Raw genomic sequence first — 24979 nt, 5'->3', positions numbered from 1 at the left:
CCAACCCAAAGATTCTATGATTCTAAAAGCTTTCTTTATATTTACTGTTTTCTATTTTATTTTACTTTTTAGGGAATCCTCCTAAAACTTAGGAGTGATGTTTTGGATTTTTTTATATTCTTTGGGAAAAGATTTAAACTTTTTGTGAAAAGCTTTGTGGCGAGAGTTACCTCAGTTGTGTGACAGTAGCTGAGAACTATCACTGAGTAACCTTATATGTGCTAATAGTGGCCCACATAAAAAGTCAAAGTCTGATTTCAAAAATGAACAGCAGGTGATTTTTAGAAGTATGGATGGGTTTATCTCTTTTTCCTCTCTAAATTTTGTGATAGGAGGTGTTTTCATGTCGTTGTTTGCAATAGCTTGGGGACATGCATAGATAACCAAGGACATCCTTCCATGCCTTTTTGGTATCAGGAATACTATCAGGTGTCAAGGCGTATTCCCTGAAGCATCCTTTTAAAAGCCTCAATTACTTAATCTGTGAGATGTTTCCAAAAAAACAATTGTATTTAATATGTCTGTTTCAACAAAGTGGCGAAATGTGTTTTCCATTTATCACAAAATCCAAGCGACTTTAAACAACTGAGAAAAGTACATGAACTGGATTAGTTTGAGATGTGGCTCTTCAAAGGACCTTAACTCCTAGGGACCCAGGAGGTGTTTTTGTTCTTTATGTATCCTGGATGTAGGATAGCACATTTTACAGAATAAATGAGAATTCCAAACTGGGGAAAAAAAACTACTTTGCTGCTCTGTTAGAGTATGTCCGAGATAACTGTCCTGCCTGTTGAAATCAGAGTATTAAAGAAGTGGATGTAGCAGCTGACTTGAGGAGCCACCTCCGGGAAATCACCTACTGATGTGCCAGGTCACCGTGTTACTGCTACGTCTCTGTTTTCTAAAGCTGCTGCCGAGCAGGGCATGGCTTATAGCCTGAAACTGCATCATTTCACAGCGTGCTGCTAGTAGTAGTTGTACACGAAAGGGCTGTCCTTTTCTAAAATTTTGAAATTGGTCTGTTACCCTTGGTGTTTCTCTATTACATTGTTCCCGGTAATTTGTTCGCAAGCATTTTCACAACGTATGCTCTACTCATTTGACCTTTTATAATCGGCCTTATTTTCTCCGTAGCATTTACACAACGAACAATGTGGTGCAGGACGTGGTCTATTTAAATACCTGCAGAAACAGTCTTGTTTTGGGGGGAGAGAACAAACTACTTCTGTATGGTTTAACTTTCAGGCTCACCTGGTGGCAGCATTTGAGCAGAGCCTGGGGAACATGACGATCAGACTGCAGAGCCTGACAATGACAGCAGAACAAAAGGCAAGCTTGAGAAGTTTTTGTGGAAGTCTTAACTTCTGGTTCCAGCAGTGTTGCTCGTGCTCCTTCTGTAGTTGTTGGGGAGGAAAAAAAAAATCACACCGTTTGCCTTGTTTTCCTCAATTGTGGTGATGGAGTAAAATGTAACAAATTTTGTACAAAATATTCATTTTCCTCACTGATGTGTTGTGGCAACTCGTCAGGTTATTCCTATAAATTGTTGCTTTGGACACAAGTCTTCAGTTTGGCATATTTTTGTAATAAATTTCTTGCCAGTGCATTCACACATGTGCGTGTTCAAAAGAAACACCAAGAAAAATCCTTGCAAGACAGGTAACTTTGGGTTTTTGGACAGTATACTTGAATATACATTGTTTCCATATTACAGAACATGTACATTTTTTGTATCAGAATAACCAAGCCGTTTTGCAGCCTCTTGAGGGTGAGCTTCCCCGGGTATACCAAACCTCATTTTCATCTCCTTGCACTTATATATTCCATAAATTCTCTATCAACTACCAATGCTCAGATTGAAACGTGGCTTCTTTGGAGTAGTTAGGTACCATCTGCATTTTCCAGCGTATGACTGGTTTTGTTTTTCTTTCTTATTCAAGGACTCCGAACTGAACGAGTTAAGGAAGACTATTGAACTACTGAAGAAGCAAAATGCTGCTGCCCAGGCTGCCATCAATGGAGTCATCAACACACCTGAGCTCAACTGCAAAGGTGAGAAGCAAGCACTACATTTGGTGACTGTGTGGTGCTCCTGGGACTTCAGACCTCTGGGTAATATCTGACGTAACCATCAGAGACCAGCTTTGTCTAATGGCCGTGCTCTAGTGGCTTGTTTTGGTACCATGTGGGGATTTGAAATGGGTATCTGTGTAAATAGTGCGGTCAATATCTACAGAAGTAAACGCGTGTGTTGGGCAGATGAGAAGGCATTTTCACAAAGCTTTTCCACCTTCAGTGTGAGCTCACTGAATTTACTGTAAGCATTTAGTAATTCACCCATCCAGACCCTGATGTGGAGCAGCAGGGAGCAGAGTTCCCCATGTCAGAGCTGTTAGGCGCTTGGCTTTATTTTCTTCGGTGTTTTCAGTAATTTCCAATATAAAGTCTGAATGAAGTCCTGTCTTATCTCAGTTCTCTTACATATCCCAGTAATTTACACTTACATCAAATTTCTTACAAAATTTTGACACTGCCCTCATTCATACTCAGGACCTGGAGCTGCTCAGCCCACAGACCTGCGGATCCGAAGGCAGCACTCTTCAGATAGCGTCTCCAGTATTAACAGTGCTACCAGTCACTCCAGCGTGGGAAGCAACATAGAGAGTGATTCAAAGAAAAAGAAGAGGAAGAACTGGGTGAGTGTATTTTAACAGGTTGCGTGAGGTTCATATAAAATTGTCAGAACATGCACGGTGAAATCTAGCTGCTCAGCTCCTCCTTCTTCCCCTCATGCAACAGGTCAGCACAAGGACTATGCACTGTTTAAATCCTGTGTAAACTCTCTTTTGAAGGCTTAATTGAGTCATAAGTGATGTATATGAATGTGTTGACTCTGCCTAGGATTGAATTTTAGCTTAACAGCCAAAAGGCCACTCTTAAATTAGAAATAGCTGTCAAAGATCAATCCTGGCTAAAAGCAATACGATGTCCAACCCCTTGGGGAAAACTCAACGTCTGTCATTAAAGTAAAACAATTCCACGATGGGAGATCATTCTTACTTTTTTTTATTTTCTTTTTGGCTCATAGGGCTTTCTTTTAAGTGAACATGTTAAATATTTTAAGAACTCTGTTTTGAACATTACCATGGAGTTCTACAACAACAAAAAAGCGTTTTTAAAAATTTGTTGTGATAGACATTTATTTAGCAAGATTTTGCAATACTTACCTGTCATTTCCCATTTTTCCTTCTTTGCTCATCATGTACTTTGTACAAGGTACCCTGTACTGGAGGAAAGGTACATTATACTAAACTCCATTTTCAATTAGACCATAACTACCTTAGTGACGTAGTCTGATCGTAGTTTGGACTAAAGTCTCTAGATCCTTTATTGTAGCCAATAAAGCAATCCAACCCTTCCTTCTTGCTGAATTTAGATCTCCCGGGATCTTCTGGGTGTACAGATAGATCTGTATAGATACAAAATGTGGTGTGAGCTGGTAAAAGCTTGACTTGTATTTGCACAATGTCCTCTCGGAAATGTTCATGAAACACCTGAACTGTAAGAAAGAGCTTCCTGAGCAGGTTCTTGGTTTTATTTCTCTCTTATCTCGGTGATTTCATTGTGATATCCCTTCATAATAGCAGTATTTCCACTCTGCCCCTTAAATAATTGGTTGAATGGAAACAATGTCATCTCCAAATCCTTCTTGTGCTGGGTTATATGTTAGTTATAGCCAAAATAAACTGCTATAACTTTAAATTGCTAGAGACTCTTAGTTTGTGACATAAGGCTTTTGTAATCATTAAGCCTTAGTTAAGTTAAAAACTTGTTAAATTTTTCCTTTAGCTTCTATTCTTTGTTATTGTAACCTAGTTGATATTATCCTACATCAGCCTACACTTCTCATTCATCGGATGACTATTTTTAAAGAAGGTTGAGGAAACATCTCCTTATTATAAAGAGAAATAAAGTTTTCATGAAGTAGGAAAAAAAGGGACAGTATTTTTACGTTGTTGTTAAAAATGAGTACATCATTGCTGTAAAATGAAGATTGGAGAGTAAATCAGTAATTTACTGAGAAAAATATGTAAGTTGAGTCTGATTCACACATTGTTTATTCCACAAATACTGAGCAATTTCTCAGCCAAGATCTTTTTGTTATATATAGAAGCAATGCAGCTGTACATTCAGAGCTGAAACACCAGATTTTCAGCATTTCTCACTGTAGGAGTCTTTGTCTAGTTTAAAAATAACTTTCAGCTCATATTAAGCCAGCCTGTTTACACCATGTAATTTGCAGTAGTGTTAAACGGTGTTCGTAGAGCATCCGGAGTTGGAAGGGACCCATGAGGATCACCAAGTGCAAACCCTGACTCCACACAGGGCACCCTGAAAGTTAAACCACATATCTAAGAGCATTGTCCAAATGCTTCTTGAACACTAACTGTTGAACTGTAACTTCAGGATAACATCAGTTTAACCACGTGAATATTCATTCTTTTTGTTGTTTGGAAAATGGCAATCACATTTAAAAAGTTATTTTAGTTGCAGGTAGGTAGAGAAGATTCAGTCTTTTCACCTGGTGAAATACCTGTTCCTGCAAGGAAAAACACAGTGTTAACTTGGCTGTCAGCCAAAACATTCTGTCTGAGCTAAGGAGAAAGTATAATTTTAATAGTTAAGAGGTCTGGGTCTGGTGTCTCCCTCAAGTAGTGCAAAAAAACAACCGTATATTGTTTGAAACACCTGGTATTGGAAAATTCAGGGTTCCAGTTTTAGAGTAACTGTTGGTCTCTGTTGATTATTGGTCATGTTTGTCTTAGAAATCCAAAGCTTTCCTTATCACTGGCTTTATCTGTTAAAACATGTCTTTTTTCCTTCCCCCACTTCCTTTTGCTTGCGCTTCTTCCGGCAGGTCAATGAGGTAAGGAAGACCTACTTTAAACTATGAGACACAAAGCTAACCCATCCATGTACATCACTAACCATTCCAGCATCATTAACCTTGTCTGAGCCATCTTACATCATAGCTGCAAGTTGTCACGACACGCTGTAAAGAGGAAGCATTGATAGCCAGTCCTATTGACCTTATTAATCTCATAAAATAGTTAAGAGAAAAAAGCTTTTTTATTCTTGTTTACCTGCATTAAAATATATATGAGTGTGGCTGTATTATTTGGAGTATTTGCATGTTAGAGTTTTTACTCTGTGGGGGTTTTTGCTTGGTTTCATTTTGCCTAATGGTGTGCCTACTGTTGTGGTCTTGTTTTTTCAGTTACGCAGCTCCTTCAAGCAAGCTTTTGGTAAAAAGAAATCTCCCAAGTCAGCATCTTCTCATTCAGATATTGAGGAGATGACTGATTCTTCGTTACCTTCTTCACCGAAGCTCCCACACCATAACTCTACTGTTTCAACGCCATTGCTGAGAGCTTCCCATTCCAATTCTCTGTAAGTGATTTTTTAATTTCTAAATAGAAAATGGAGTGGAAAGCATCTTCCTGCATTGGTAGAGGAAAAGAGAAATAGCGAGCTTTGGAGAGATCCAGTGTTTTCCGTGCTAGCTCTACAGGACATCTCTAGGTCACTTTACAGAAACAAGCAGAGGCAAAATGCACCCTACACCATCCTGTCCCCTTTGGTTTCTCTACAAATCTGCACATCTGTATGAGCAGTGCAAGAGTCTGACAGCTGTTCAGTTACATGCACTGCTAAAACCAGCTCTTCACCATGGGACTGCAGCAGAAGACGCCATTGGCCAGACAGGATTGTCCAGTAGATCAGGGCTGGTCTGTGTCCACTGATCAACCCTACTCCCAAGCATCGCTTACATGACCTCCCATAGGGGAGCAGCGTTTTGCTAAGTGTTTTGGGTAGAATCTTTAACCCTGTCATACTGGCAAAACAACGAGCAAAGATCACACTTTCAACTACTGCCTATTTTGAATGTTCTGTAGTCGAAGTAGATTACAGGCAGAGGACAAAAAAGTTGAGTTTATCTATGCAGGGAACTAGAGACAGGTAAGCTGGCTCCCAACCCAGTACCTCTTTGCATTAGTGTCCAGGAAGCCAAAATCGTTGCATCATTACTGTAGTATAATTTAGTATTTCATTGGGATGCTCTCTCAGCAGAACATACTGAGTATGGAGAGTATTTATAACCAGGGTGACCTTGCAGTGCAGAATTAATTGGACCTCTTGCTGTTAATGAAACAAGCCAGGCCAAGACTAAGGTTTTGTTTTCTCTGTTGGCTAGAGGCAGCACACATTGTACTAACCTGCAGTGATGAGTTCCTAATTAAGTTGACAAATTCAGATAAAGGTGAGGATTTACTGGAAATCAAACAGCATGGTTTAATGATACAGCTGAACTGATACATTCATCTAATAGCTTGTGCCTGATGGAGATCACAGAATCACAGAATCGTTAAGGTTGGAAAAGACCTTTAAGATTATCATGTCCAACCATCAACCCAACACCACCATGCCCACTAAACCATGTCCTGAAGTGCCACGTCTACACATTTATTGAACACTTCCCACCCCCTCCCTGGGCAGCCTGTTCCAATGCTTGACCACTCTCTCCGTAAAGAAATTTTGTGTAATATCTAGTCTAAACCTCCCCTGGCGCAACTTGAGGCCACTCCTCATTTCTTCATACCTCCCCAGCCACCTGTGCCTGGTCCTTCCCTTGCACTGGCTCTGCTGCTTCTCAGACAACTCCTCTGAGCTGATGCAACGTGCTAAATTATGTGACAAATAATTTGACAGAAACATGAACAGTTTAGTTCCCCAGGTTGCTGTGAGTTGGCTCATCTCAGGGGTCTGATCAGACTCTGAGGAGTGCCAGAGCTGGCATAAGCACAGGGGCATGACAGCAGCACAGCCAGGAGCAGGCTGGGGAAGAGGAGTGAGAAAGAAGCGTGTCCTTTGGGTAGTAGCAAGCTATTGTATAGGCTCATCTGTAGGACCAAACGATAACCTTCTGATTATGTGTGTATGAGAATGAGATGTAGACTTTAAAGTCAGGACTTCTGCCCTGCTGCTGAACTGTTTTTATGTTCGTGGGAAGGTCACAGGCAATCTTGACGCTTCATTTCGGCCACCTGTGAAATAAAGTTAAATAATTGCGTTACCGCACTGTTTTGAGTCTAAACTCACATTTTTACAATGTGCTTGGGAAACTCTGTAAAATAGATTGTCTCTTAATTCTATCAGTAGCTTCATCACTTGAGTAGGATAAATAAATACAGAAAGTTGTAAGAGGCAGTATTGTGAAACATGTAATTACCAGAAAAGCCTCACGACCTTGTAGATGTCAAGCAAAGCTTCCAGCCTGATTTCAGATTGAATGCATTTGAGTAAGTTTTGCCCATCACTTGTTTTCACATGAAGAGGTGAAAACAATAGCAGTATTTTCCAGCCATATAATAAGGATGAAATGTTAGTAGCAGAAGATAATCCCCTGTGAATTTTTTTTAAAGCTTCTCCAATCTCTTGAGCCTAACTCAGTGAATTTCTGGTGACTACAGCAAATTGTGCTTTAGAAATCTAAGACCAGAAAATTGTCAAATGATGATCCCATCTATCGCCAGTCAAAATGCGATGTGCACACGTCTCGTCTTGACATGAAAGCCAAAAGGCTAAACAGGAGAAAAGAGTAAAGATGCGAACTGAGGGAAGGCTAGAGCACAAGTAAAACTTGTGTATTTTGTCTTACTGGCTTTTTGGAGGGGAAAACATCTCAAGTTAACCTGATTTAGGAAGAAACATTTTTAAATGAAATCTCCCTCAAAGCATGCAGCTGTGTAGTTGATCTTTATATAGATACACTTACAAATGTGCTGAAATGTTACTCAGCCAGAATCCTTTTTTGTGGGAGGACAGAAGAAAAATGCCACCAAAAATTTTTTAAGCATGAGTGCTTTAAAGCAAGCAGGAATTTATCGCGCTTCAATAGGTGTAGAGTTCTAAAGCCCTCCAGAACAGTTCAGGGAAACCCAGCTGTGCACACCTGGTGAGCTTTAAATCTGTCTGTAAACTCATCAATCTCCAACCAACTGCTGTTACTGCCTGCACCCCCTTAATTTATTTAGATTTTGGCTTTAGAAGTTTTCCTTTATGGCAACTACCATGGAAAAAAATGAAGACTATCCAATAGTAGGTGACTTCCAGAATTCTGTTTCAGATGCTGATTAAAGGAAAATAACCCTCAGACATATTTATTTCAATAGTCTAATGTTTCCATGACCTATTTAGTATCTGATTTATGGTATCACTAACCCAATAAGCCAAAACTGTTGCCTGCTTCCTGCAGAACAAAAGGATTTTTTCCCTCCCTTACTAATAAATGATGGAGTAGCACTATCTGCAAAGTAACAAATGGTCTTGTTCAATGTCTATTTTCCAATCTTCTCTAGTATTTCTGAATGCACTGACAGTGAAGCTGAAACGGTCATGCAGTTACGAAATGAGCTAAGGGACAAGGAGATGAAGCTGACGGATATTCGTCTAGAAGCCCTTAGCTCCGCTCATCAGCTTGACCAGCTTCGGGAGGCGATGAACAGAATGCAGGTAAGAAAAAACCACCCCAAATATTGCAGTCTATGTTGATGTGTTAAAGACTGGCCAACCTGCCACACAGTAAAGATCTGAAAGAAGGTAAATTTGAAGTTTTTGAATGCTTACTAAGAGTTATGTCTAGCTTTGTGCCAGTGTTCATCCTCGGACCTTTGTTAAAAGCCAGCTTGAACGCATGAGTTCTGCTGCCCTCAACTCTGCAGCTGTAACTGTTTCAACCCTAGAAACCTATGGGGAGATGGTTTTGTTGACTGTCAGCAACCTCTTAAAATGTTCCCATGCTCTCTGCCTTGAAGTAGCTGCACATCAATGTTTAGCGAATTCCCACATACTTATGTTTTCTAGGATACTTTGAAAAGTTTCATGGAAGAGTTGTTGTAATAATTAGAATAATTAATTTATTAAAATAAATTAAAATAATACGAAAATGGCATTTCTACTAAACTAGTATTTATTCTTAAGTTACTTACGTTGCTCTCTTTTAAGTGTATGTTTTCACTGTGCATTCTAACTCCTGACTTGTCTTTTCAAGAGTGAGATTGAAAAATTAAAAGCAGAAAATGATCGTCTGAAATCTGAAAACCACGGCAGCTGTAGCAGGGCTCAGTCTCAGGTTTCCATTTCATCCTCTCCAAGACATTCAGTGGGTCTCTCTCAGCACAGTTTGAACCTCACGGAGTCAACCAGTCTCGGTGAGTTTAATGAGAAAGGCGGTGGGCAGGTTTTATCCTGCACTTGGAAGATTTGGTTTGGTTAGCCATGGAAAAATGAAAGCATGAAAATTATTAACAGTTGAGGTGTGGAAATATGTCAGGAGCTGGCATAAAGCCTTCTTTTAAAATGTCGTCATAGGTCTGCTACACCCTAGATCGGAGTTGTCCAATTATGACCTCAGCTGTGAAGAGTCATGTTTAAAGCCATTTACTGGTGTCCATTTGCCAGGGGATATATCATAGGAAGGAAAATAAAGAGTAACTGTAATTTTCAATGACCTTCACTTTTTAAGAGTGATACTGATATTTGGTAGGGAAGTCAGTAAACCTGGTTCTTAAGTTTTACCTCTGAGCTGTGTTGTGCTTGGCTGCAATAAACGTGTTGGCATAAACCAGAATAGTATTCAGTGTTATTAAGATACAGCTGTGAAGCTGTTGACGTTTTCTGTTCACAGACATGCTGTTAGATGACACTGGAGATGGCTCTGCCCGGAAGGAAGGAGGCAGGCACGTCAAAATAGTTGTCAACTTTCAGGATGAGATGAAATGGAAGGAGGTGAGTTGTGTTTCATCCCCAGGTTTGAAATATAAGTGACTGTGGAATGGGGCAGAGAGTTCAAATCCAATTTGTTTTGGAGGCTTTTATTTGCAGAAGATTCTTTTAGAATTTTCTCTGTAAAATAGTTCATCGGTGTATCGCTAGTTCCTTGGAACTGCCGAGAGCCGACACCACTGGTTCAGGTTGTCTCATGGACTCACTTGCAATAGCTTTTTATTTTAGAGTTTCTTGTCGGTGACATCGGCACTGGCCACGGAGCATGTCGGTAACGCAGGATTGCTGGACTAGGCCGTGCGTCAGCGGTGTAGGTGATAACGTTACAGTTTAAGCCCTTCAGTAGTATCTCTGAAAACCAGGCCACTCTTTCAGCGTCAGGGAAGTTAGCAGACCAGTCGGCACCTTGGGATAGCATCTGTTTAAGAGTGATGCATTAAAAGCTGCAGGAAGCTCTTCAGCCTTTCTGTTAAACTTCAATAAAATTTTAACTAACAATGGAAATGATCCAGTGTGTATATAGAAGGTGCACCAAAATGCTTCAAGCAGCAATATTCTGCAAGAACTTAATGGATCCAAACTGGGAGATGTCATTCTTCTAGCCCATGTTTTCCCCTCTGGTACAAGTTTCCCGTTTTGAATTACATCTTTCACATGTTCTCCATTCTCAAGTAACTGAAAGAATCCTAAATATCCAGATAAATTTCAGAATATGTTAAAATCGCAGCCCACCTCATGTGTGTTCATGCATGCATGAATGTACCGCACAATCTTTGCCAAGAACGGACCTTGCTATCTCACATTATGAATACCTATAAAAGTGTATTTAAGAAATAATTTGATGCCTTTTGTAAGGGGGAGGACACACAAAAAATTGAAATCAGAAATAAAATTGACTCAGCAGACCTTTCCATTAAATACCAATTTTGCATTAATAAATTACAGCCCCGGATAAGCAAATTAACAGTAAAACTATACTGCTAATTCTATTGGACTCCACTGTGCTCAGTCAGTAAAGTTGCCACACGGAAGTGATTCCTTACGTTTTAGTTGAACTTGAAGTCTTATCATAGAAATTAGTTTTTCTTCAATGAATGTTTCACAATGAGTGCAGCTATAGAAGGATAGAAAATTGAGGTGTGTGTACTGGTGTTTTACCTGCCTTAGAAATCAGAAACAAAATTATCAACTAAAGTGCTGTGATATACCCAACATAACATGGCAGTTGTTATATATAAATACGTATCTCTCTCTAAAACTCTCTCTATATGTAACTGTCTATACATATAACCATAAATATATTTAGATTTCTGCATCCACGGCAGCATTTCTAGAAGTAGATAGAGTAAAGCTTGCAAATGCAATGTACTTGACTGTGAAATCACAGAAAGATGAATATGACGTGAACTTTTCTGCCGAGAATTTTCTTAAGAGTCTGTAAGCCTCTCAGAGATGGATTGATTAATAAATGCCTTTTACTTAACATCAGTACCACTTAAGTATCTTTTTGATCTGTGACTTCCAACACTGTAGAAAATGTCTGGTAGAAAAGAAGGATTTCAGATAGCGTTCAGAATTCGCCATATAGAGTGGTGAAGATGCACCATAATTTAAAAAAGAAAAGGAAAAAAAAAAGCCAGCGTTTTAATTACATTAAACAGACTTGTCTGATACAGTTAGGATTTATTTATTAACTTGAATTCACATTTCTATGCATTTAGGATTCGAGGCCTCGCACCTTCCTCATAGGCTGCATCGGAGTCAGTGGCAAGACCAAATGGGATGTTCTGGATGGGGTTGTAAGACGGTTGTTTAAGGTTGGTGAGCACAACTTGCTGCGTGCTTGAATTCTCCTATTAGATTTTGATGGTACTGAGCAATATTTAACTTGCTGTGATTGTTACTATTATAGCGTAAGAACAAAGTCACCGAGATTTCGATGCTGCCTCACTTTTCATGTCCCTTTTTGACCCTAGGAGTATATCATTCATGTGGATCCTGTGAGCCAGCTGGGACTGAATTCAGACAGTGTTCTGGGCTACAGCATTGGAGAAATCAAACGCACCAACAGTGCAGAGACACCTGAGCTCTTGCCCTGTGGCTATCTAGTTGGAGAAAACAACACTATTTCAGTTACCATCAAAGGTAGTAATTACACTTGACCTGCCTGTTGTAGTTCTCAGAAATTGCAGTTTTATCAAAGCTTGCTGTGTCAAGAAACTCAGAGGAGTAGGACCTTATTATTGTGTTTCTTTTTCCCATCCCTGCCTTTTATTTACTGGTCCTTCTATTTTCATTTGGTAAAGACAGCACTTAGAGTAAGCTAAGTCTATAAATTCAACAAATTTTCAACCTCTAACCGTAGGAATAATTATACACGCAGCAATTTTCTCCACGTATCATGAACTGATGCCTGGAGTTGTGCTGGAGACGACCTCACACTGTAAGGGACGTAGTGGAGTTGTTCGTGCAGCAAAGTACCTGCCAAATGAATAAAGCCTCAGAATTTCATTACCTCTTTGCAACAGCTATAGTTATTTCTTTCATGCAGAGTAAAAAAATTCTTGATTTAACGTTCTCGATTGGTCTCGCTGAAGGGTCCCTCCTTAGGCACCAGGAAGGGAGGGATCCCAGAATTCTTGAGACACCTTAAAATCTGGATTTTTTTGAAAATGTATGGTTTTCAGAATTCTCATCAATTTCATTATAACACACTGATAAGAATGTAATGCTTATATTTCTCATATATAGGTTTGAGGGGAAAAAAATTCTCAACCGCTGCATTTTGAATGTACCTCAGTTTGCTCGAAGTTACACCAGTGAAATCTCCAGCATAGATCTGCATACAGGTGGTAGAGTGTTTGAGAGCGCCAAATGCTCTGCAGCTCAGCTTTGAAATTTGGCTGTGGCACTTAACTGAAAGTAGTGTGATTTTTTTGAATATCGGTGTAAAAAAATCAATTTCCTTGGGTAGCAAATCAGTGGGTAGGAAGACCAAATAAGCCATGAAGTGGCTCAATTTACTGCGGCTTGATGTGAACCCAGGGTATTCTGCTTGCTTAGAATACCTTGTCCAATAGTAAATCCCAACTGAAATACAGCTTAAAGTCTAGCTATATCTGTGAAGCTGCAATCTGATTTTATATTTAACTTGTATTGGCTTGACTTGTACTTTGAAGGTTCATATATGGGAACAGTTTTCAATAAAATAGAAATGTATTTAATCAATTTATGGAAAATCACTTACATATACCTTTGAGAGATAAAGCCGCCTGTATAAATATTTAATATTCCAAGCAGCCATTGAGGTGCAAACATTTCTCTGTGTCATCTGCCAACTTCCCCTTCTGCTGTTTATTTTGCGGCGCTGTGTATTTTCCCGGAGCCAATTCTGCCTAAAGTGACTGCTGACATTGCGTAAACGCTTATCAGTAGGAGTTTTAAGTTAGAAGAGATAACTATCAGCATACAGAGAAGGAGCTTAATTACCAGCGTTTGGGAAAGCAGGGGGAGTTGATGATAGCTGGGGGGGGTTTGTCTAGTGATTCAAAAGTAAACAGGTAAATTCTGGATGAATGCGTACCGTACGTGGCAAAATCCTGCAAAATGGGTGGTTTGTGTGTGAAAAAAGTGGCCTGGAATCATTTGTCTAGCAACTTTCGTAGGGCCATAGACACTGTAGGATGCAGCTGAGTACATGGAGAGCTGGGAGAGCTGACGGAGGATCCAGGCTAAGCCCGTAGGTCACTTCTGCACTTGTTTTACCAGCTTTATATGTGCTCCTCTTGACCACGGGGGATCCCAGAGTGGGGAGGGGGTTTATCTCTGCAGTGAGAAACCGCTTGGTCAGGTCAGATCTAAATCTATTGTTTCTAAGTATTATTTTGGGGTGTTCTCCTATTTCCATTTCTATTTCTTCCTCTTTCTTACTATTACTGCACCCAGGTACATTCACAAAATCACATTTTTCAGTTCTCTGGTTTGCCTATCTAGTCATTTAAACTAATCTTGATTTGTTGAAACTCCACTAACAGGATTGCATCGCAGCATTACAACTACTTCATAAAAAAAACCCCAACTTTTAAAAACATAGGTAATTTGGGTAAAAATTGGGAATCCTGCTAAATGAGGAATCTTTTCCTGTTGCAGGTATCTGTGAGAACAGTTTGGACGGTCTGGTGTTTGAATCACTGATCCCAAAGCCTATACTGCAGCGTTACGTCTCTCTCCTGATGGAACACAGACGGATTATCTTATCTGGCCCCAGTGGCACCGGCAAAACATACCTAGCAAACCGTCTCTCTGAGTATATGGTCCTTAGAGAGGGCAGGGAGTTGGCCGATGGCATTATTGCAACCTTCAATGTGGACCATAAATCCAGTAAGGTGAGGAAACCAAAATCATCCTTGCACAATTAATGCTACCGTATATCAAAAATGAGAGACCCCTCCTTTATTCATCCATCCAAAGCTGATTTTAAACTTACCTTTCCTTTTAAAGCATTGTGTTATTCCTGAAGGGAATAATATTTAAGGTTTTCCAAACTGCAGATTCACCTGATTATGGGCTTGAAATAGAGGGCTTCCAGGTGTATATTTAAACACCTAAAGGTGTCACCATTTTCAAGTGGTTAGGAGCCTGAGAATTGCCGAGGAAGTTAAACACCTGCGTAAAATTCCCAGCGACTTAAGCAATCCCTCTTGCATGTGGGCCTTTTTCCAAAAAACCCTCAAATGCATCCCTAGGCTGTCAAGAGTTCCTGCAGCTGCAAGTATCAGCACTCGTAATCTGCATATGCTGGGTTTGGAGTGACTGTTGTCCGGACACATTCCCGCGCCGGCGAGGCGTGTCTCTGCTTTTTTAGGTGCTGCTGGTTTTGCTGAATGCACACCTCCGGTGAACATCTAGATGAAAAAAAAATAAAAAAGCTGTATATTTGATGGCCTTAGGCATATTTTCCTCTGGAGGAAAGGGGTGGTTGAAATTGTGGTTGGTAGACCTGGTATAATTTGAGACATGGTCTGGAATAAATGCTTTAAAGCTGCTGAGAGCATTTCGACCGCACCCGGTCACCCCGCAGCAGCCCCGCAAGCTCATCCTTCTTTTTCGGCATTACCGAAGGCGTCCGAATTTGGCCTCTGCCGAGGGCTGCTTTATTCCAGATGGATTTTATCGTCTGTATTTTAATAAACACACAGCTGGAAGAAGGGATAACAAACCTAGCTGGGATGCAGAGTTTGGCTTGGTGTATGGAGAGTTGAACAAGTTCCTGAAAAGAAAGAAAAGTACATTGCAGACCCTGTGAGTGTCAGATTAGGACAGGACAAATGAAAAAACACAAACCAAACGACAAACTATTACCCCCCTTAGGCCCTTATCTCACACAGGATTTCTGATATAGTCTTTGAATCTTCAGCATAACCTGCAAAAGAGAAAGAAACCCATATTCTTCTGTTTTCCCGTGGAAAATCTATGGATTTGTATGATGTCAGGCTCTTTTGCTTTAGATTTCATGACAAAGTCAGTAGCTTATTTATCTTAAATGGATTTTTGAGAAATATGATAAAAACTCTTTATTTTTGTATTTTTTCTGTTTCTTTTCTTTATCTATGCTTTGCAGGAACTCCGCCAATACCTGTCTAACCTAGCAGACCAGTGTAACAGTGAAAATAATGCTGTGGATATGCCGCTTGTAATCATTTTGGATAATTTGCATCACGTTAGCTCCCTAGGAGAGATTTTTAATGGACTTCTAAACTGCAAATACCACAAATGGTAAAGAAATAATACCAGAACACCTTCCAAATATCAATACCGCAGTCAGACCACCGCCGCTGCAAAATGTGACCACAACACCAAACGCTAGATTAATTTGGTGGACTGAGATGGCCAGAATGTCCGTATTATGGAGAGCACTTCAGAGGTTTTTTCCTTCATAAAATGATTGATTCCTCTGAAATCAGTAATAAAAAAAGTAGTAGAGGGTTTGGGTAATTTGCATTCACTTCATGCAATGAATCTTCAGTACTAAAACCCTATTTTTAGTTAAAGATCCTGCTTTGAGATTTTTGTTCTGCTTTCAGAATTTGATGTTCTCAGAAGTCAGATTCTCAGTAGGGAATTTGGTTATAAGTAACTACAAAAACCTTCTTTGACCAAAAGAGGTTTGAATAACCTTTTTTAATGTTGAGATCTTACTAAAAATTTGAATTTACAAGTTTTATTTGCTTAATTTTTTTTTTAATAGTCCGTATATTATTGGCACAATGAACCAAGCCACCTCCTCAACACCTAATCTTCAACTTCACCATAATTTCAGGTACTGTTTATTCATGTTTCTCATTTACGGTTGTGGGCTGGCAAAGGAGTAATGGCTACTGAGTCATCTGAAATTGTTGTTATCAGCTGAAATAGCAAACAGAGAGAGAAATACCATTCGCTACTAGTTGCTGCCCTAACATGTTCACCTTTGTTATGATGCTGCAATTAAAGTAGCTGCGGTTCATAAAACTTCTCCTTTTCAGAGGATTGTTAAGACATTTGATCTTGTAACAAATTTTAAAGACGACAATATTCAGGCAAAGCAGATACTGAATGAGAAATAAGCTGAAACCATGTACAGTATTAATTGCTTCCTCTAGTGGACTCAATGTTCCAACATAACTTTTGCTAAGAAACATATGTGACTGGGATAACCTGTTTGGATCATGATAATAATCTAGAAATAATAAGAGAAATTTAGTCCTGAATAGTTTTGTTCAATAGCATGAAAGAGAAATAATGGGCATTTCTGCGGTTCTGCCATAGATGGGTGCTATGTGCTAACCACACTGAGCCGGTCAAAGGCTTTCTCGGACGATTCTTGAGGAGAAAACTAATTGAAACAGAGATCAGTGGCAGGATGAGAAATGCAGAGCTGGTTAAAATTATTGATTGGATTCCCAAGGTCTGGCAACATCTGAACAAATTCTTGGAAGCTCACAGCTCCTCCGATGTTACTATTGGTAAGTGCTCTGCCCATATGCCAAGGCATATGTAAATATATGCATATTATTTCTTCGTATATCAGGTGCATCCTTGTACGTTTCCTTGCGCTGTATCAGGTTAAAAAAAGGTTTCTTTAAAACCTTACTTTTAGGTGGCAGTGTACTCTCAGGCAGAGAGTCTGTACAAGATGTTTCTAAACCTTTTTATTTTCCTTTTTCTAAGAAAAAAAAAACTTCTAAGTCCTGGATACTCTGTTACGAAATCTGGTTAACTGTTTTCACCTTGAAGGGTGTAGTTTTTCAAATGGATTCAGAGGATTTTTAAGCTCTCAGGAAGAGCGATTCACCAGCTAGCTACTTATGTTCTCTCCTCCTTGGCTTCTTTCTCCAAAGAACTGCAGATTGTTGTTGGATCCTGTTTTTGATGCATATCATGATCATGATTTGAGTGTAATATCTGAATTTCCCTCACCAGGTCCACGGCTCTTTCTCTCCTGTCCGATAGACGTAGATGGTTCTAGAGTTTGGTTTACTGACTTGTGGAACTACTCCATCATCCCATATCTTCTGGAAGCAGTTAGAGAAGGGTTACAGGTGAGCAGGCAAAATTGAAAAATCATAGGTCTTGAACGGCATCTATTCAAAAAGCAACACAGCACCGTACAAAACTGAATAACGGCATCGTTTTCTGTAGATGGAACTTTGCACACTGAAAATCTGCGTGTCTGTGAAAATGTAATCTAAGTTGTCATTAGATTTTACATGATGACATCTAAATTACTCTCTCCAAACAAATTATTCTCCCTAAACGAATTTGAAATATGGAGTGGAAGCACTAAAAGTCCGGGGTAGATTTTTTTGAGAAGTGTTTAGATGCCAAACTACTGACGTTTTCAGTGTGGGGAGTTAGACACCCAAACACGTTTCGATAATCTGTTCCAGAAGCGCACCTCAAAATTGTACTGTGCATCTGAAAAACGTGTTTGTGGTCATTAACTTAGTTATGCAGCATCTTTCAGCAGAGGAGGAACAAAGCTGTGTGTGGAGAGAAACGTGTTAATGAGTGACAGGATCAGTATCAGTGACATTTTGATTACTTCTCAGTCTACAGGATGAATTTCTTAGTAGATTCCTTCATAATTCTTTCAGAGGCCATAGTGAAATCATCACTGATTGCCTGTACTGAGAAACTGAGTCATATTTTAGCAATTTGGCTAGTCTTAAGCGTTACCACACAGTTCTTAGCGCCTCTATGACAATGAAGCATGTTGGAAGCGGGAGGAGGGGTCAGCAGAGGATTGCTATGGACTTGCCATGCAACTATGGAAAAAATGACCTTTTTTTATTCTTCAGTCCTCTGTTCATAGAATCAGCACGGCAGTACAACATTGAAAAGACAGGTTTGGAGATAGTGTAATCAAATATCAGTAAATTCTGGGCATTGCATGCATGAAAGCTAAAACATGAGATCACACACAGAGAAATAAAAAGGGATCACAGTGAGAGTCCAGAAGATCGAAAAAGGGCTAAAGATAGGTGAAGATTTGGAAATCGCAGCAAGCATTGGGAACTTGTGTTTTGATAAGAGGACAAATGCCATTTTGAGGGCATAAGCTGTAATTGCATCTGATAGAGGTAGGAAGAGAATAGTACTTCTGGATGTAAAAAGACTTATTAGAAAGATAAAGTGGAAAGTGTTTAGTGGGTATCATGCAGATACAGGAAGCATTATTCAATGAGAGAGAAGAGAAGTTCAAACCATTCTGATTATTCAAGCAGAAGCTAAAATATTACGTGGTCTATGAGAGTCTTCTGCTTTAGTCTTGCAAGGAAAAAAAGTCTAGGATGCTTGACAAGTTTGGACTAGAAAAATTCAAACTGTAAGCAAGACACGGCTTGTTATTAGTAAGAATAAATAACAGTTACGAAATTTTACTTGTAGAAGTAATAGATTCTCCGTCACATGTCTCTATGTCTGAAGTCTTTCTGAAATATGAAATAACTCCCAAGTACGAGCTCCACGGAGAACCAGTTGTGTTGCAGAATGGTTCCTTCATGTTTGTGAAAAAGAGTTCCCTCCATCCTGCTTAGGGCTCACCATTGCAGTATCTGTCAGGATGCCTTGCCATAAAGATAAGTGAAAAAAGTGTGAAATATTTCTTTTGGAAAAGACTGGGATTTTGTTTCGATTTGCTGCTTCGTTACGTTTCTTTTCTGTGCAATACCCTTTCTGTGTTGGAGGTTCAGCTCTCATCTGCATGGGAGTACTCTGCAGAAAATGGAGAAATCATGAAGATGCACTAGTCTGAGTAATTGATGAAGTAATTAAAAAAAAAAAAAGGGTTTTACATTGTCCAGTTAACGACTACCTTAAGTTTCATTTGCTATCTACGCAGCAGAGGTTTATAGGTACTAGCAGAGAAGACAACCCTGTCACAGAAAACAGCTTTTACTAATGGCTCTTCACACTTCTATGAAATAGATGAGTTCTTCAAAAAGTTTGGTCAGAATTTGTGCAAACTGTGCTTGTCGTTTGAAATTTGCCAGTGCCTGGAGACCTCCTTTTCTTTGAGACGATGGCATTAAGCGCTTAGAGGCGAGGAACATGACAGGGCCCGACGTACAACACGCACAGAGGAACTTTGCTAGAAGGAGAACGGGGGAACCATTCTACATAAAAATTCCTATAAAGTTTTGGGAGCAAATAATCTTCTTGACCTAAAACAAGTGACAGGAGAGCGTGTGACACTGTGTCTTCTTGGAAGGCAGAAAACTGATAACTCACAGTGACGCTTGGGCTCCTTGTACTGTGTTTTGAAGCTCTTCCATAGGCTGATCAGTAGATGTGGAAAGCATTGAAAAATTAGGAACAGAAGTGGAGAGACAGAATAAAAATTAATAAAACCATCTTTTTATTTGTTTGTTTTGCCTGATATCTGCATCTTTCCTTAGGTTATTTGAATGGCTTGCATTGAGTGTAAGGAATTCAGTTTCTCACTTGGTGCTGTAGAGTCTGTCCCATTCAGACTGGGAATTCAGTCCCATTCCCCCAAATTCAGCAAATTCATTTCCATTTAAATAATTTCTCAATTTACTCTAGAATTTCTCTTTTGTTGAGTCTGTGGATAAGAATAAAACTTCAGTACTTGAAGAATAGCCAGAGTTGTGCTAATTACCAAGCTGATGCTAGAAATGTGTGTTTCATTTTGGGTTATTTTCTGTCACACCCACAAAGGCTCCTCCAAGAACACATCCTTCTCTCATGGAGCTGCCTGCCAGGAAGGAAGGGTGGACTGCTGATTTCACTCTGATCTCTGTGGATCTAACCTGCACTATTTTTATATTTCTGTTTCTCATTTAGAGAACTATCTTGGGTCAAAGACAAGTGAGCCAAATGGATCCTTACAATAATTGCTCCCATTGGAGCTGAGTTGTTTTTTTGTTCTTCAAAACAGGGATGTGAAAATTAGAGGGTTGTATAAAACCCCAGTTCTTCCTGCCTGGTGTATCAATATAGAATGCAGCAGCAGCAAAAAGAGGACGCAGAGTCACTTCAGCTTCCTGCCACCATCACTGGTGCAACAGTCGTTTCTGGTGGTTTGTGAAGCAACCTGTTTGATCTTTGCCCCCTTAATTGCCCTCTAGAAAATGTGCACAGCAAGGGATGGACAGAACTGGTTGCTGTGGAAGGGAATAGTGAGTTAGTTATTCAGCCTCTCATCTGCTGAGGATACATGCTGATTTCATGTATTGAAATAGGAATTTTACGTATTATCTAATTTTTAGAAACGAGGTAGGATCCACACAGACCTCCTAGGTAGCAAAGACGTGAAAAACGTAAAATCCTCTCTGCTTAGCAACTGACGTGTATTGCTGAAAATTCGAGAACGGGATTAAAATAGGAGATCTGGGTTACCACAGCTTGAAGATGTTGCACTGAGAAAATAATATAGTACAGCTGAAGGGTGAAGAGTATTTGGGTTTGTGGAAGAGGCTGTGTTTGAGATTGCCTAGCACCATCTGCTGGGCACCTCTGCTCTGGGCTGGGACGCGCTCACTTCTGCTTCAGAATAAGGCAGATGTTGGTATTCGCAGCAATTTAATACTTTGTGGTTTGTGCATGGCATTTGGCAGCCGTCTATGACGAAGCTGGCATTCACATCTATCGTCTATGTTTCACTTAAATTTAAGTTTCTTGTAACTCTTACAGGGAGGCTTTAGTAGAATCAAAGACTTCATTCAGTGTGTGTAAATTATCACAGCTGAATTTTCAAAGAAAAGGGTTAGGCTGTGAGCTACATGACATCATGTAGAATGAAAGCCGTTGTTATTCTGTAGTCTTGCCTAGGATTCTCCGTCAAGGTGCCTTTCTGACAGCACTGACGTGATGGATACCTGCAGGAACACTCCACTACCATGCAGGAAGATCAGATTTGGGTTCATTAACCTTGCATCTAGATGAAATTGGTCTTTTGCATGCTGTGCGGATGCAGCATTTTGGGGACCTGGTTGCACTGGAAGCGGTAGTTTGCTTCTGTGGTGCAAGAATGTTCCAACAGCTTCCGGCAAAGTGAAGAACAGCACTTAAAAGCTCAAAGGTCTGCCCTAACTGTTCCTGTTTGGCAATGGGGAGGAGAACAAAATGGGTGTGTGCAAACAATAAACCCACAGAAAACCAAGAAGACATAGCGATGAGGAAAGTGAGGTAGCCTTTGATCCATCGGAGAGATGATGGGTTTCTCTGCTAGACCGCTGCTTTTCCCCCATGTGTTGTGCGGGAAAGGGGGACTTCTCTGAATTCAAGTGACAAAATGCCAGTGACAAACGCCAGTTGCTGAAGGATGTTCAGGCTGAAATTTATTAAGCAGAAGTAAACATTTTAAGGTAACTTGAAGTTGTATTCCTGCTTTTGAAAGTCATGCAGCATTAAAACAAATTTATTATCTAATTAAGGCAAATTTAACCGAATATTACACGAAGAATACATTGGGATTCAGTAACACAATCTGTTCAAAACAGAAAAAGTTTTTGAACTACATCTTGCTTACTTGAAAATGGAACATGAACATAGCCAAATCCTGCTGGTGCTTTTTCTTGGTTGAATACAAAGAAATTCCCTGACTTGAAAACCTTTTGCTATGACATCCGTCATTATTGCCTCATGACAGGTCTCACGTTTCCTCCAACACACTCCATTGACGGCGGTTTTCCGATGACCGCAAACCTAGATAAGGCAGCTGCTGGTGCAATCCGGATGTCAACATTGACAGCCTCCTTTGTGTATTGACTTTATTTAAGTTAACTTTATTAAGTGAGGTTATTTTCAGGTCTCCCTTTCTTAAACTGGTGCCAAGAGAAAGGCAGTGCAGTCTTAGAGGAGGTGGTCAGCCTATTCCAAATCAGTTGGCATTAAAAATAGATAAAACTTTGTATGTCATTAGGGTAAGGGAAATCTTCCTGCAATCCAAAACTCACGGCGCATTCGTTTTGGTTGGGTAGGCACTGGACAAAATGGTAGACCAGTAGGAATGTTTTACGTGGTTTTATGCTTTTCCAGTTGTACGGGAGGAGAGCGCCCTGGGAGGATCCTGCAAAATGGGTAATGGACACCTACCCCTGGGTGGCCACCCCACAGCACCATGAGTGGCCTCCTCTGCTACAGCTGCGGCCTGAAGACGTGGGCTTTGACGGCTACTCAATGTCACGCGAAGGCTCGACCAGCAAACAAGTTCCTGTGAGTGATGCTGAAGGAGATCCTTTGGTAAGCTCTCATTTTTGAAACAGCAGAGCTCTTCGTTTCTCTTGTTTCTAGGGATTAGAAACAGGAATAAGAAAGTACATGACAGCTGAGGAGTCACTGAAAGTTTTAGCATGAGAAGGCAATGTTACTAGGGAAGTCGTCGGGTCAGCTAGGGAAATACATCTGCACAGCCCATACAGTTTTGCAAGAAACAGCAGCCGAAGCTTTTCAGGTTCGTTTGTTGAGGATATTTTGAGGATTCCTTTTTTGCAGAGTGAATGAGGATGTCTGTAATAAACTTAATTTCTACACTGGAATTAAATGTGCGATCTTGTTACACATACTTGAATAACACAGTGGAACCATTTCATGTAGCCTGTTTTGCCACAATCACGAAGTAGGCTTGTTGCTTTACTTCACTGTGAAATGGCTTTTAGAGCTGTGTTCTTGACACCAAATGAAAATTGATTTTTTCAAAGAATATATGAACTAATATTCTCCGTGACTGGTGTCTAATTCATGAATCAGAAATACCACAGAAGCATATAGGGAAATGTTAACACGTATTTGTATGGAATGTATAAGTTGAGCTTGAAGGTAACACTAAATACACGTTTTCTTCCAGTGGGAAACAGTTATTGAAGCTGTTCTGTTGAATTGTGCATTTTTCTGGACAGTTGGGAGTATGGAATGTGTGTTACAGTTTTTACTAGCTCATATATACATCTACAAATATCAAGCTAGATATTAGGACATTTGGATTTGCCTCTTTTGACTGATCCATATTTCTGTGGGTCAGAGGAGGAGAGGGGTCGGGTTCTTGCAGAACGCTGTCGAGTACGGCTGTGGACTAATCCCTTCAATATTCTCATTTTTACCTTTACTTCTTAGGACTAACTTGCATGTGGCTATAATACAATTTACAGCTAATATCTCTTTTCAGAGACTCAGTATCAGTTATTAATTCTGTGCCTATGCAGATGAACATGCTAATGAGACTGCAAGAAGCAGCCAACTACTCAAGTCCCCAGAGTTACGACAGTGACTCCAACAGCAACAGCCATCATGATGACATCCTCGATTCATCTCTGGAGTCCACATTGTGATCTTCCTCAGATAGAAATAGGTTGTTTCCATTAGTGCTCTCCCATTTGGCAAGAACCCTGATCGCAGACTCATGAAAAGAACACGTTCCTGGGCTGGGATCTCAGTATTAGAGCTGCAAGAACACCAAGACACTTGGAGTCAGTCTTGAACCTGGGTGCAGGCAACCCAAGCAACCTTTGTGGTGTTTTTCTTTTGACGATGATGAGAACTACTGCACTATTCCTTTGTTTTCTTCTGTTTAGTTGCTGTAAGCTCTCATGCCTAAAATACTGAAGATGTTCAAAATAATCATCGTTACAAAAAGTTGAAGGGGCGGGGGGCGGGATTTCACAGCTATGAAGCAAACAGCTTTGTGCCATGTACTGTCCGGAAGGAGAGGAAATTTTTGCCTATGCTGCTTCTGACCAAACACATTTAGGTGAGGGCTGGACTTTTACCAATCAGCTTTGCGGCTTAGACTCAGCTCATATAGTTCTGGTGCTATAAGAATATCGCTTGCCTTGGTAATAATACTCAATGAAGGCAAACCTGCAAACCAGGGAAGTTTGAATAAATAGGGAAAAAGATTAAATAAATAAAATAAAAAGGAAGATAAAAAGCGCTGCTCTCCTTGCCAGTCTGAGACCTTGGCTTTCTTTCATTGTGTGTTTATAAAGATATATGTAAAAATAGGAATATATAGAAATATATATACAGTCTGAACAAATCAGGTTTTTTTCAAACACTGTGTTACAATCAATCCTACTACGAGTGAAAGGTCAGGTAGCCCTTTGCTAGTCAGGGCCTGATTCTCTTCCCACTTACATCCACGTAACCGACTGGGTTGACTTCAGGGGCGTTACACCCGGGTTATTTACACTGAGGAGAGTGAGTTTCCCTCCGCAGAAGTCAGCAAAAGGGCCGTGCCCCGCGGAGTCCTGCAGCTCCAAGGGACCTTCAGGGGTGCGCAGGCGTCGGGAGCCCCGTACGCGGAGGTGAGCTACACCCCTGAAAAGGGATTCTTCAGACTTTTTCAGTTTTTAATTCTTGCCGTGAAATGTTACAGCTGTTTTCTAAGAACTTTGGGTTTTGTTCAGAGGTTTCGTTCCAATCAGCACAACCATAAATTAAAATTCAGCTCTGTGACAGTTCCAGTGCGAGTCTGGAGACAACATTTACTTCTACGACTTTTTCTTTTTAATTGTTAAAAAAAAAAAGAGAGTATTTTAGCAGTATTCAAGTCAAAAAAAGGAGGGAAGGTACTGCGCCTTTTAAGTTTAGCTGGGCCACGCTTTCGAGTTATGGCAGAGCTGTGAACCTG

At 40.1% G+C, this 24979-nt stretch overlaps 1 protein-coding gene across 1 annotated transcript; it reads left to right on the top strand.

The window, feature by feature from the left end:
• Positions 1-1245: 1245 nt before the first annotated feature.
• NAV2 (neuron navigator 2) lies at positions 1246-24235 on the top strand (the record flags this gene model as incomplete). Its single annotated transcript, XM_010285169.1, has 16 exons — positions 1246-1329; positions 1941-2052; positions 2551-2696; positions 5279-5451; positions 8421-8574; positions 9113-9272; positions 9749-9849; positions 11568-11663; positions 11823-11991; positions 13996-14231; positions 15467-15621; positions 16094-16165; positions 16654-16850; positions 17308-17426; positions 22390-22593; positions 23553-24235. Coding segments are annotated over 16 exons (2304 nt in total), but the record flags the coding sequence as incomplete, so codon positions are not given.
• Positions 24236-24979: the final 744 nt, after the last annotated feature.

This window comes from Phaethon lepturus, unplaced genomic scaffold (genome assembly GCF_000687285.1).
Source record: "Phaethon lepturus isolate BGI_N335 unplaced genomic scaffold, ASM68728v1 scaffold47834, whole genome shotgun sequence".
In the NCBI taxonomy this organism is placed as follows: Eukaryota; Metazoa; Chordata; class Aves; order Phaethontiformes; family Phaethontidae; genus Phaethon; species Phaethon lepturus.
This window is presented reverse-complemented; position numbering and strand designations above follow the sequence as displayed.